Below are 14,084 nucleotides of genomic sequence, written 5' to 3'. Positions count from 1 at the left end.
CTTATGACTCAGCCATTCCAAGTTTGAGTATACAAAGAAATCTAAAACACTAATTCGAAAAGATACACGAATCCTCATGTTCATTGCTACATACTTTACAATAGCCAAGATATGGAAGCAACCTACGCAGTCCATTAATAGACGACTGGATAAAGAAGATGTGGTACATATATACAATGGAATATAACTTGGTCATAGAAAAAAACAAAATCTTACCATTTACATCAACATAGATGGACTTAGAGGATATTATGCTAAGTGAAGTGAATCAGACTGAAAAGACAAACACTGTATGGTTTCATTATATACGGAATCTAAAAAAAACTCCAAAACAAATGAAAAAAACATACAGAAAATAAACTGATGGTTACCAGATGGGAGGAAGGGCTGGGAGACTGGGTGAAAAAGGTGAAGGGATTAAGAGGTATAAATTGGTAGTTACAAATAGTCACGAGGATATGAATTACAGCATAGGGAATATAGTCAATAATAAAAGTACCAAGGGGGACTCCTGGTGTCCCTAGGGTCGCTGTCCACTCCAGACATGTGAGGGCCATACCCCAGTGGCATGAACAGCGGCCCTGAGATGCCGCATGGCTCCTGCGATTGGTGATGCTGCAGAGGCTCCAGGGGGCTTTTCCTGGCTTTGATTTGGAACCCTGTCATCTGCTAGCTGTAACCCGAGTCTTCCTGGGGGGCAGACAGCCCAGGCTATCCCTGATGCTCCACAATTCCACCCACCCATGTGAATAAGGGGGTTTGGCGGTAGCCAATAGGGCAGACCTGACCAGGGCCCTCAGTGAGTGACAGACTCCCAGGGGAGGGGGTCCAGCTGCTCAGCACAGGCAGGGGTGGGACCCATGTGGGGTCTTCTTCAGTCTTTGAAAAAAAGAATTGGGAAAACACAACCAGTTACCCCACAACCCCACATAAGCACCAGAGAGCGGTCCATATCCCTGCAGCCCTGGTGCTTCCAGCCTGGCCCTCTGATGCTGTGGTAGACATCAGCCCGGGCCACTCAGCGAGGACACAGCACAGCTAGGCCAAGACACCTCCCGGGAGTCAAGTCTTCTTCCTGAGGTTCTGGGTGGCGTTGCTGTTCATTTGGCACCACAATCTTGATGGTGGCACCAGTCCTGCTCCTGAAGAGGCCACGTTAGCCCAGCCTCAGCTCTTTGCCGGGGGCCTTCAGCTCTGCTGCAGACCTGGGTGCAGGAGCCGTGTGGAGCCAGCCCCTGGGAGGGTCATTTCTCTGTACACCCCACCTGGTGCCTGGCCCACATGACCATGATCCAGAATGGTCTGGTACAACAGGACCCTCAAGGCCTGACAGGTTTCTCTGGGTGAGAACGCAGGAGTGCACTTCGAAAGGCATGGCCACATGGCCCTAATGACCTCTGAGCAGTGCCTGGCCTCCTGGGGTTCCTGTCTTAGTGGGCCCGGGTGGGGTGGCCCCCGCACAAGCGTATTTCCAAAGAACTCCCCCAGTTATTCTAACGTGAGTGCAGCTGGGTGGCCCTGACCTAGAGAACTAGGGTTCAACGGTTTTGGGGATGAAACCCTGTTTCTAATAAAGCAGCAGAAACCATGGGGACATCACTTGGCTGTGCTCAGAGCCCTTGTCAGGCACACACCGGCCGTGTGTCCCCATCCAGCCCATCCCCCTTTATCTGCTCCATCCAGCTGGATGGCCATGTTTTTAACAGGAAAAATGGAGCCTGGCGTCACGTGCGTGGCCCCAGTGTGCGGAGGGGTCTGCGATCTTTCTTGGCTTTGCTGCAGCGTCTCCTTTGAGGGAAATGACTCCATCACACTGTCCATCTGTGTTTACAATGGTCGGTGGAGCCTTAATTGCACCCTCAGTGCACCATGCAGCCTGCAGGAGACCCGAATGGGGCAGTGGACCAAGGCCTGTGCTGGGGCGGCTGGAGCGGGACCATGGGCAGGAAGATGAGTGGTGAGCGCTGGAATCTCAGGCCCAGGAGACGCTGCAGCAGATGTTCTAGGATGACACAACACGACCCCGAGGAGGGAGGGATGGGCTTCTGGAACTCCCTGCTGGGCTCTCAGCTTGCACGGCCTTGCAGAGGACACATGCATACTTGCAGGAGACTTTCTGCAACCAGGAGTCCAGGGGCAGCTATCCCGAGACCCCAATCTGGGCAAGGAACTCAGGCCGGTGGAGGCAGCTCTCTGTGCCCACGGCCATGGGGATGGCCCACTGTGAGACAGCTCCAGGACTCCAGCCAAAGTCAGAGATTAGAAAGAGCAGGACGTGGTGGGAGGTGAAGGAGAATCCGGTCTGGGATCCAAGAATTTGGTCTGCACTGACCAGGAGCGTTGCCTGGCGAATGCCCATCCTGTGCTAGGTTGGGCTGTCTGCCCAGCCCCACGGTGGAAGCCGACCGCCCCCTCCAGGGTCTCTCCCTCAGGCTTGTGGCTTGGCATTAGAGCAGGGGGCTGAGGCTGGGGTGGTGCACCTCTCTGATAGACAATGGCCTTGCAGAATCCTCCGGAACAGCTGTGTAAACTCAGCGTGGGAGGAGGTGAGGTGCTCATATCCTCAATCCTCTCCCAAAGGAATGGACGGAAACAAACAGAACCAGAAACGCCTCTTGGGGTCTCAGGCAGAGACCGGAGCTTGGCCCCTGTCAGGGTCCCTCATAAACCCATGTGGTGCACCTAACACAGGCCACTCCCCGAAGCCCTGTGCAGCCGCCCCATGGAGAGCTGAACACCTGCCAGGAGCCTGCAGCCTGTGGCTCCCAACCTGAGACCCCACACTGCCTGCCAGGGGGCTGGACACGCTGCAGCTGCGCCAGCTGGCCATTCGTCCTCTCTGCTCTGGACACCTTAGGCCTGACTCCTGAAGGCGCGACAGACCAGGCCTCGGAGAAGAGCCCCAGCTCTGGGGTTCTCCTGCCTTGTCCTGGGCATGGCGTGGGGCTGGAGAGGACAACATGGGGGCATGCTTGGACCAGGGGCTCCCAGGACCTTCAGGGGGTGGAAGGCAAATATTCGGGCTGGTCTTCTGGAATAATGTCCAGAGCGGCGGGTTGGTAGCAAGGCCCTTCAAGGTCTGCTCTGGCCCTCTCCTGCCCAGTGCTTCTGGGCCACTATGATCCACCACTGTCCACCCGGGCAGCAGAACCCAGAACTGAGTCAAGACCCAGCCACTTGGCCTGAGGCTGCTGGGAATCATTTATACCTGCACCCTGGGGCCACCACCCATCCCCCTTCCCCGCCTGGGTGTCGGGTGCCCTGGCTGGGCCAGGGTTCAGACATGCTGCCAGGCCAGGTCCAGATAGCTGGTCCTCGCCCTGACCCACCGTGAGACTTGAGCCAAGTGCACTGTGAACAAACAAGGGCATTTCGAGGCCCCTGGCTCAGTGGCCAATGTGAGGATCTTCCCGGATCTGATTTACACATTCACCAGTAACCAAACTTCGTTCAATTATTTTTTTAGGTAATAGGACAACTTGTTTTTCATTAGCGCTTGTCAAAGCCAGCTGCAGCTGAGTGGGACAGAAAGCCAGTCAGTGTAGCCTGAGGGACGCCTGAAGGGTCCCCACAGGCCCAGTTGAGTTTATAGCCCTCAGAGGGTCCCACTGATTCAACACTTATAAAAGCAGCAAAAGCAGTGACTAATTAATGCCCTGCAGCCCCGAGAGTGGGTCTCGGTCACCTGGTCGCCATGAAGTCATAGCAGGCTTCACTCCTCCGGAGGCTGTGGCAGGCAGGGGCCTCTGGGCTGCCTCAGAACCGGACCTATGTTCTCCATTGGGAGGGGAAGGCGCGAGCCACGGGCTGGGCATCCTCAGACAACAGGGGAAGGTCCAGCATGAGGTGGCGCCCATGCTGGTTGATGCTCAAGCCTCTACCGGGAGCCTTGTCCACTAGCTTGAGACCACAGGGCCATGGGGGCCTCATGGTGCGTGGAGTGGGGAGAGTGCAGAATGCCCTTGGCTGCTGGCAAGGGTCACTGGCCAGCCAGGGCTCTATTCAGCCAGCTCTGGACAGTTTATGGATAAACTGTGGTACATCCAGACAACGGAATATTATTCAGCAATGAAAAGAAATGCGCTCTCAAGCCACAAAAAGACAAGAGGAACCTCAAATGCATATTACCGCGTAAAGAAGCCAGCCTGAAACACTACATCCTTGATAATTCTAACTACATAACACTCTGGAAAAGGTAAAACTATGAGACAGTAAAGAGATCAGTGGTTGACAGGGGTTGGGGGGCAGGGGAGGAATGAACCTCGAGAGCACAGAGGACTGAGGGCAGTGACATTGCTCTCCGTACATACTACAATGATGGCTACATGGCAGGTACATCTGTCCAAACCCACAGAAAGTACGGCACCTGAGTGACCTGTAGTGTAAACGGAACTTCAGTTAATCATGAAGTACCAATGTTGGCTCACCAGTTATAACTAACCTATCACAAGATGTTCATGATGGCGAAACTGTGCGGGGAGAGGGGGATAAGGGAATCCTCTATACACTCTGCTCAGTTTTCTGTAAATCTAAAACTGTTCTAAAACAGTCTATTAATTGAAAAACAAAAAACAGAGCAAAAATACTGGGGCAGTGACAGCAAATGAGCAGGTAGGGACAGAGACAGTTAAAGCATTCTAAGGCTTTAGGCCTTGACGGTGCAAAGATAGGGATTAAATTTAGACTTTCAGTTAACTAAGTATGTACTCACTTGAAAGAAATAGAGTGTATAACTTACTAATTAGGAGGGGAAAATAATGGAAAGAGAAAAACCTCTAAAGAAAGCTAAAAGGGACAAAAAGAAAAAAACAAAGATATGGAAATGAACCCAGACAGCAGCCGAGCTGAAAGGACTTGTTGTGTGAAAGAGACTGAAGGTCGGCCTCAGTTTGAGAAGAACCTTGCTCTGTGCTAAGAGCTGCACTGGAGAGAAGGACACAGGCTGAAAAGAGAAGGTCACAAATCCAGGCTCTGCAAATATAAGAGAATATTATGACTTTTTTTGGTTGTTTTTTGGCTGATAAATTTGAAAACAGATGAAATGGACAAATTCCCAGGAAAACGCCTGCCACTAAAGCTGCCTTCAGAAGAAATGAAAACCCTGCGTGTCTGACAGTCACCAAAGGCGTTCCTCAGTGGTCACGGAGACCCAGAGGCCAGGGGCTCGCGCAGGAGCACTGCCTCTGTCCCGTGAACTCATTCAGAGAAGGGGGCCAGCCCTCGATGAGCTCTGTAGTGACAGTAAAACCTGAGCAGAGCCAGGTAAGGCCAGTGCAAGATGGAAAATTACAGGCCGGTCTCATTCACTGACAACCAAGCGAAATCCAAAACAAAATATTAGCAAATCATGCCCAGTAACATATTGATATACACAGCATGACTAAGCTGAGTTTATCTTAAGGATGTAAAATTGGTTCAACATTAGCAGTATTAACGCAATTCACCATGTTTACAGATTAAAGAGAAAGAAAAAGTGACCTCACAACTGGTAGGGAAAATTCAACATTTGTTAAAATTCAACATTTAGCCCAGCTGGTATGGCTCACCGGTGTCAACCTATGAACCAGGAGGTTGCTGTTCGATTCCCTGTCAGGGCACATGCCTGGGCTGCAGGCTCGATCCCTAGTAGTGGGTGTGCAGGAGGCAGCCGATCAATGATTCTCTCTCATCATTGATGTCTCTCTCTCTCTCTCTCTCTCTCCCTCCCTCCCCTTTCCTCTCTGAAATCAATAAAAATGTATTTTACAAAATTCAACATTCATGATTAATTAAAAACACCCAAAACAAAAACCACAAACAAAACTTCCTAGTGAACTAGAAATAGAAGAGAGCTTGATAAAGGCAGCCACAAAAAACCCACCAACCAGACCAACAGCCCGCAGTCACACTCACTAGGCCAGGTGGCCTCTCCTGCTGCCCATTGAACCTGCAACCCCACACGGCACAGACCCCAGATAACAAGGGAAAAGACAGGAGCACGACGAGCGAAGTCAGGAGGGCACCTCTGTGACAGCATGCAGGTTATGCTCAAGAAAAACAAACAGCAAGCAGGACAGTGTTTTCCTTGGGAACTGACAGGCGATGCTCAGATCGCAGGGGTCTGCAGTGGCTCACCTGGAAGAGGATCTGTAAGGCGCCATGGAGGATGCACATCCGCCGTCCGAGGAAGATGAAGAAGGGCACCACGAGCTCCAGGAAGTGGTTGCTGAGGGTCTCGAAGCGGTGGACCCACCATGGGGAGCGGTGCAGGAAGTAGGCCATGGGGTTGGGCACCGGCTGCGTCTGTGGGACAGGAGACCCGTGAGCTACACCCTACGCCGCACCCCACAGGACCCAGCCTGCCTGCACTGCTCTGGTGACGGGGAGCTCAGATGCTGGGAGTCAGTGGTGAGAGCCCTGAGCAGCACTGGGCACTAGAGCCCCATGCGGAGGGAGGACAGGGTACCGGGGGAGGGGCAGAACTGTGGGAGCCTGCCTCAGGCGAATGCTCACATGTGGTTTGGTTCCTGCTTAAAGGGCAATGAAGGCTGGGGAGCAGGGTCCCGGCCCCGAGTGTGTGTTCCTGGGAACACACATGTTGAAAGTGGGTGGGCACAATGCAACCCAGGAGGCTTGCGTGTTGACTCAGCCGTGGTGCGGCCACCCCAGGGCCGACCTGACAGCTCTATACCTCTGACCACAAGCCCTGTGCTCTCCCACCCCCATCTGTAGCTGAGGCTGGGAGCAGGCCATGTGGAAGGCCATGTGGCCATCAGCGTTCAGAGGAGCCAACTGTGCCAACACTGTGTGGGGCTGGGTACATCCCTACCCACGATGGTCTGGACACGCCTTGCACTGGGCTCACGGCCCCATCACGGAGGCCCCAGGGTGACATTCAGCTGTTGGTGAAGGCACAACCCCACTGTGCACAGGGCCCTCCAAGCTGACGGGACACCAGCTCTAACATGAGCTGGCTCCCTTTCCCGTCTGTGGAGAGTGTGGTGGGACCTGAAGGGTGTGGTGAGGTCTATTGTACCCACCTCCCTCCCCTCCCCAAGGCCTGGGCCTCCTCACGTTTCCAAACACACACAGGTGCCCTTCTCACTCCTGGGGACTTGTGTTCACATGTACACATCCCACACACCCCGTAGCCACCGTCAGGAAAAGGCTGGGCCCAACAGACAAATGGGCAATACCTGTTGTGCCAACATGGCTCCAATTTTGAAACTTAAAGATGTTCTTGATAATATTAAGTGGACTTGACCTTGTCACACATGGTGTAGATCCCAGAGGAAGGAAGTGCAGCTGCCACTGCAGTGCCACCCCAGCCCCGTGACCTGGCTGCTCCTCTGTCACCTGGTCCTCCAGGCCCCGGCCCCTCAGGTACCCCAGCACTGGGGTGTTTGCAGCCTGGCCCCTACCTCGGCCCTGGGCATGCGTCCTCTCAGATTTGCTGTGGACACAAGGAAGTCCCTGGCCTGTCGGTCGCCTATTGTGCAATGGGCACAGGGAGGTGACTGCTGACTATAAGGAGACGCTGGTCAAAGCGCAACAGCCTGTGCGCCCTGAAGCCTGACACTCAGAGTGGCGGGAATGAATGAGAGGCAGCGGGGGGAAGTCATGAAAATGGTGCCGCCCCTGGCTGACTGGCCACCCGCAGCTCAGAGGTAGGACGGCAGCTGTGGCAGGGTCGCTGTCCCCTCTGGGAAAGTGTTTTTCTGCTAACTTTTCATTTGGACATGCTTTAGACTTACAGAGAAGTTACAAGAATAGTAAAGAAAATCCCCGAACCTTCAAATGTTTCCATTCTACCACCCCCTTACTCCTCTCCCCACAGGTATGTCCTCTGCGCTATTTGAGAGTCATTGAAACACGACGCCTGGACCCTAAGCACTGCAATGTGCATTTCCCAGAGAAGGGCGTTCTCTCCTGTGCACACAGTGATCACAACGCAGGCCTCAGGAACATGCTGCTGTCAGCGGTGGGCCTTACTCCTCGCGTGGTGTCCACCGTAAGGAGAGGCTGCCCTGCCTCTCCCCCATGTACTGGTGCCAGTGTGGACGTGTGTTATTTCATCCAGTGTGTTAGTCATGTGTTCTGATGGTCCACACCACTTCCTAAGCATTTTCCTACTTTCTGGCACTAAACATGCTCCAGGATCGCCGGAACCCCTCCTTGCCCTGCCCTGGGCACAGCTGTGTCTTCCGGGAGCTGGTCCTTCTGATTGGGCACCGCTGTCTCTGGGCTGCTCAGCAGACCCCGAGTCCACGTCAATCTAGCTCATCGATCTCGGCGTTTAACTGTGCTGAGTGGGTTTCTGCAGCTTGGGGAGCACGCAGCAGGCCTCTCCCAGCCTTTGCCCCAGGGGCTCCCAGCAACTAAGGCCTGTTCTCACTTGTGCACGTGGAGGGAGGGTAAGATGGAGAGGCAGGCCCTCTGGGGGGGGGGGGGGGGGGGAGACACAGGGTGGGACAGACACGGGGGGCGGGGGGGTGTCTGCTCAGAGGCCTGCGCTTTCTGATCACAGATGCGCTACATGCCAGGTAGTGTCTGAGCCGCGTGAAACCCCCACGGTCCTAAAGTTGCAGATATTCTGGTGGTTAACAGCAGTTTCACGCAACACCAGAAAAAGCCATCAAAATTAGTTCCAAATGTTTCAGCTTTTTTTTTTAAACAGCAGAGCTCTCTTTGGATACAGTACGTGTGTACGCACACGTGTGAATATGCAAGCCTACCCCAAGGTGCCCATGGCCCCTGGACAGGAATGTGTACCAGGCGCCCAGCGCCTGGGCCAAGGTGTGTCGGTGGGGCCAGAGGGACCACAGGTGAGTGTGCTCGTTTGCAGGCGGGGGCTGGCTCCTTGCAGGAGCCCATCAGGAGAGGGGACCCTGCTGCACAGGCTTGTTCTCTCTGGCAGCACCAGGAAGAAGGCTGGCACATGGTGACAGAACCACTCCTTGTTCCCCCAAGTCAGGGTGAGCCCCCCGGTTACATTTCAGGGCTCAATTTCAGAAAGTGGCCTGGCCATGGACCAACTCTCAGTGGCCCACACAGGTAAGGGCAGCAGGCCGCTTGGCCCTGGTTTTGGCAGAGAGACAGTGGATCCTGCTTACGTCGTTGTTGGTAAAAGGCCCTGCTTTTACCAACAGTCCCAGCCAGGCAGGGGAGTGAGTTTTGACAAGATTGCCGTGTCTGGCCCACGGCGAGGGGAGGCTGAAATGGGAGCCCCTCATTCACCCCAGCTTCCCCATGGGCTCCTGTCATCAACACAGCCTCCTCCGCCCACAGCCACCAGATACAGCGAGAAGGTAGAGGCCCAGGGCCCTCTGCACCCCCACCCATCCCACAAGCACAGGAGGGCGTGGTTAAAGCAGGCGGGATGGTATGACTGCATCCATGGCTACGTTAGCATCGTCACTGGCTCCAGGCTGAGCTGGCCCTGACCCACTTATCTGGGTGGAGTGGACACCCCAAGTCCCACCCATGGGGATGTGGCCAGCCCAGGTGTCAAGCGGCACAGATATGGGTCTGAGGACCTTCTCTTCTCACCGCCCTGGGCCCTTGTTGAAAGGGGCACCATGTTCCTAGGTTAGAGAGACTGGACTTTATAAATCCAGTTGGGGACTGGCCTGAGGGCAGGCATCGCCCACTGAGGGCAGGGAGCTCCACTGGCTGGGAGATGGGGCCACACACAAGGATTCGGGGGCCTGGGGCTGAGAGTGGCCCCAGCTGCCAGCCAGTAGGGAGACACAGGCTTTGAGCAGAAATGTCCCTGACAGTCCTGCTTGTCCCCTGAGTCCTGGAGACACCCACAGGGCCAGCCATGAGCAGATTGGGGCCTGGGCGCCACCCAGCTCAGTCCTGGGCCCAGAGGTGGAGGCCGGAAGTGCACAGGACCCGCCTGTCCATGCTGCCTGTGGGCCTTGTTTGTCTCTCCTGAGGTTTCTGCTATGCCCAGCCCCCAGCCCCGGTACCCAGGAGTGCCTGATACTCGGGTGAGCTGGAAGGCAAAGGCCCTCTCCCGCCGGTGGCAGGCACACAGGAGGGCTCGCTGAGCATGGCTCCCTGCTCACTTCGCCTGGCCCTGACTGCCCTCGGGTCCCCTGCACGGAGGCCCCATGTCCCTCACCCTCAGAGCAGTCTGACGAGGGGGGACCGACGAGCACAAAGGACTTGGCACCAGGTGTGCAGAAAGGCCAGCGGAGCTTATCTGAGCGGCCACATGGGGGACCTGCGTCGGGGCCTCCTCACTCGGTGTCCAGCTGGTGAGAACAAACAGCAGAGAAGCATCCGCGAAGGGAATAAACCAGCGACATGGGGAGAGAACGTGCTTCTGCGTGACCCCCAGAGCAGTCACCGCTGAGCATCATGAAGCGGTTCCTCTCCAGCGGCCTGGGGCCCCTGCATCCTGTGGGGGTTCTGAAGGAGCCCGCGTGGAAGTTCCACGGGCGCCTCCCCGATGGGCAGCCCTGCTACTTGTACGGCCGTATAAAAATGAGAAAAATAAACAGTGCGCTTGTTGCTCGCTCCGAGCTGGGGAAGAAGCCAGACCCTTTACTGAGTGAGGCAGGAGGGGAGGCGCCTGCACACGCCCCGTCTTCGGAGGGAACAGCAGCAGAGAAGCGGGGCGCCGGCGGCAGAGATCAGGCTTAACGACATCCCCTAAGTGTTTCCAAGAGAAATAAACAATCTGGGTCTAAAAAGAGTAAATCACTGAGCAGTGCCCACGGCCCAACAAACAGAACCTGCCACAGCTGAGTGGCTGCATGTCCTCACAGCCCCTGGTGCCCCCTCCGGGCAGCACTCCTTACTCCCACGAAGGCTCCATGGCCCATCCTGTCACTCGGGCAGGGCACCTGGGGCTCCCCAGTTGGGGCTCCAGTGCTTGTCATTTCCTGAACATAAATGCAGGTTCCGTGTGAGCCCGGCCCTCGAGCTGTCGCATCACAGGGACGGACACTTCCCAGGCTGCATGTGTCACTGTGTGTCCTCATTGAAGCCCCGGCAGCCTCTGGGTCTGTGCCTCGAAAGCCTGGACGGAGGACTTGAATGCGGGTGAAGGGGGTACATCAGGTTTGAACAGGGGAAGGACATGACCCCATTTAATGAGCTGGGGCAGCTGCTGCACGTTCATGTTATTCAGATTTATGTGCCCTTTCTTAGCTCCCACAGGTGAGGTGCTGGAAGGAGAACATGCTCCATGGAAGGGCTGACCAATGGTGCCTGGGCACGGTCGGGGGGCTGGAGGACCAGGCGCTCCCCACTCCTGGGGGTATGGACTCGATCCTGCAGGTGGGAGCCCCAAGGCGGGCCCTGCGCCCTCAGCCCACATGGGGCTTCACTGCACCATGTAAATGAGAACAAATACGGTGACTGCGACATTTGCAGTCCCTGACAACATGGAATTCCTTGAAAGGAAGGCTCTATTTTCCCAGAGCCCTGCTCCCTGGGAGCACCACGTGCGGCTCCTTGTGTGGATTTATGACCTGCCAGGAGGCGGGTGTGCGGGCGGGGCCTGCTCTGCGTGCTGACCCCTAAAGACACTGAGCCCTGCTGGTCTGGGCTGCACCGCTGGGAGGGCCCTCGGCCTCCCTTCTCCTGCAAGCCCAGGACAGTTTTATTTCTGTTTGCACTGAGCTGGAAAAAAACCACCATGTCGTAAAATTTGGTTGTAAACCGTGGAAGTGGCGACTGGAGCATCACACCCCATAAAGCATGGGGAGGAGTGCCCAGCGCTCCTGTGACGGCCGCTGGCCACGCTCACTTACAGGGCGATGTGTCCCGAGCACAGCCCAGCCCCGGCGCAACACCCAAACCCTCGCAACATTTCACAAGAGGTTCCCCTAGAGAGACAGCTTTAAATAAGGAAACCAGGATGAAAATATGAAGAGTGATGAAAACCGTTTAGGGATTTAGAAGGTAACAAATCTTTGGGGAGAACAATGTCACTTCCTGTGGGGGACCAGTACTCTCCTCTGACACCCGCCTCCGCCCCTCAGTGAGAAGTCCAAGAAGAACAGAAATGTTTTTTTTCAGCCAGTTTCCCTTTTAGGGACCGTAAATCATGTGTCTGGGGTTTTAATGAGAAAGGGAACACACCACATGGGATTCCTGTCTGAAGAATGAGCTTCTTAAACCCGCGAGCTCCACTTGTTCCATTTTAACAGAACCCCTGTGGGTCGTACCCCTCCCACTGACCCAGGACCCCTGTCCCTTGCAGAGCCAGCAGGCGAGGTTTCCGGGTGGGGTGCCTCCCTCGGACACTGGAGGTGCTGATGTGTGTCTGTCTGTTGGTGGCTCCCCCATGGGAGGGGGAGGGGACATGCCATATACCTGTCAGGCGAGGGTCTTAGGAAAAAAGGTAAGACCTACTATGGGTCCTCGCATGCAGCTGGCCCAGTGTTGGGGCTGAAGGCCTCTCCCCACAAGGCACAGCGGATGTGCCCAGTGTCCCCTTCTGCTCACCTTGTGAACGTGAGCCTCCCACAGCTGCTTCCCACCTCCCACCAAGGCGATGGGAATGGAAAAAAGAAGAATTAGTTATAAATGTGGAGGTAAATAGTACACAGGCTGGGACAACGGGAAACACTGACAGAAAGTGGACGATGTGCCGACAGGATCATTCATCGTGGTGGCTCCTCAAGAGCTGCCGTCCACCAGGCCCCAACGTACACACCCACCTGCCTCAGGGAAAACCTGGGTCCCGGAGATGACAGTGAGCGGCGCATCCTTAAGGCACGGAAACCCTGCTAGCCTCGCATTCCATTCCTCTGAAAGTCTCTTTCAAAACCAGCGCGGGAAGAAAGCGGGAAGGACTCCTCCCCTGCTCCCCTGCACACTGGAGGTGGAAGAAAGACCCGGGTCATGCCCAGGGCGGGGAGACCTGGGAACAGTCAGCATGTGGATAAGTGTGTGGGGTTACCTTTCTAGTTTAACTGAATTCTTTAAAGAGTAAATTGACTATTTACACAAAAATAATAACATGGTACATGGCTTGTATAAAAGCAAACGTATGACAACACTAGCAAAAAGACGCAGGAGGGAAAAGTGGGAGAACATCACTGTCCAGTTCTTTTACTGTTTATGAGCTAAGTCGAGTTATCACTTGAAGGCAAGCTGTGATGAATTAGAGATTTATACAATAAACCCTAAAACAGCCACAAAAAGTAAAACAACAAAGAGTTACAGCTAATAAGCCAAGACGGGAAATAAAAAGGAGTCATAAAAAAATTCAACGAATCCAAAAGAAGCAGGAAAAGATGCAAAAAGAAATAAAGACTGAAACTTAATGATCACATTCAATGCAAATGATCTAAATATGCAATTAAAAAGCAGAATTTGCCAGACTTAATCAAGAAACAAGACCCAACTACATGCTGCCCATAAAAGACACACTTCAAATATGAAGACACATGTAGCTTCAAAGTTAAAGCTTGGAAAAATGCATACCATCCGGACACTCGTCAAAAGGAAACAAGAGTCACTATATGAACATCAGGCAAAGAAACGTCAGAGCAAGTAATACCATCAGGAATACAAGGTCATTTCATAACAGGGCGCGCTCATCAGGAGTTCACACTCTTCAACACTGATGCACCTAGAACAGGCTTCCAAACACACAAAGCAGAAACGAATGGAAGTGCAAGTAGAAATAGACAAATCCACCATCCCAGCCAGAGATTTTAATCCCCTGTCTTAACACCTGATAGGACAAATAGACAAAAAGCAAGTGAGGATACAGAAGACCTGAAAAACACTATGGACCAACTTGAATTAATGAACATTATAGAACACAGAACGCACACTCCTTTTTAGGCTCGCATGGAACATTCACCAAGATAGACCATATTCTGGGCCACAAAACAAGTCTGAATAAATTAAAGATTCAAGTCACATTCTGTATATTCTCTGACAATAAAGGAATTATATTAGATATCAATTACAGAAAGATGGCTGGAAAATTCTCACATCTGTAAACTCAGCTACACACTCTAACTAGCCTTCATGGATTTTACATTCCAGTGTCTAGTATGTCACTCAATTCACAGGACAACCCTGAAGTTGTTATCAATTTAAAGTTAGGGAAACAGCCTATGACCAGTTAG

The 14,084-nt window shown here is 53.9% G+C and overlaps 1 protein-coding gene across 1 annotated transcript in view; it reads right to left on the bottom strand.

The window, feature by feature from the left end:
• Window positions 1-14,084, bottom strand: part of LMF1 (lipase maturation factor 1) — a 96,086-nt gene that overhangs the window by 15,755 nt on the left and 66,247 nt on the right. Inside the window, exon 4 of the mRNA XM_070413351.1 lies at window positions 6,115-6,282. Within this exon, the coding sequence (XP_070269452.1) occupies window positions 6,115-6,282 (168 nt within the window). The remainder of the gene's footprint in view (window positions 1-6,114; window positions 6,283-14,084) is intronic.

Source organism: Myotis yumanensis, unplaced genomic scaffold, assembly GCF_028538775.1.
Source record: "Myotis yumanensis isolate MYYU_CA2020_CCGP unplaced genomic scaffold, mMyoYum1.0.hap1 SCAF_4, whole genome shotgun sequence".
Lineage (NCBI taxonomy): Eukaryota > Metazoa > Chordata > Mammalia > Chiroptera > Vespertilionidae > Myotis > Myotis yumanensis.
This window is presented reverse-complemented; position numbering and strand designations above follow the sequence as displayed.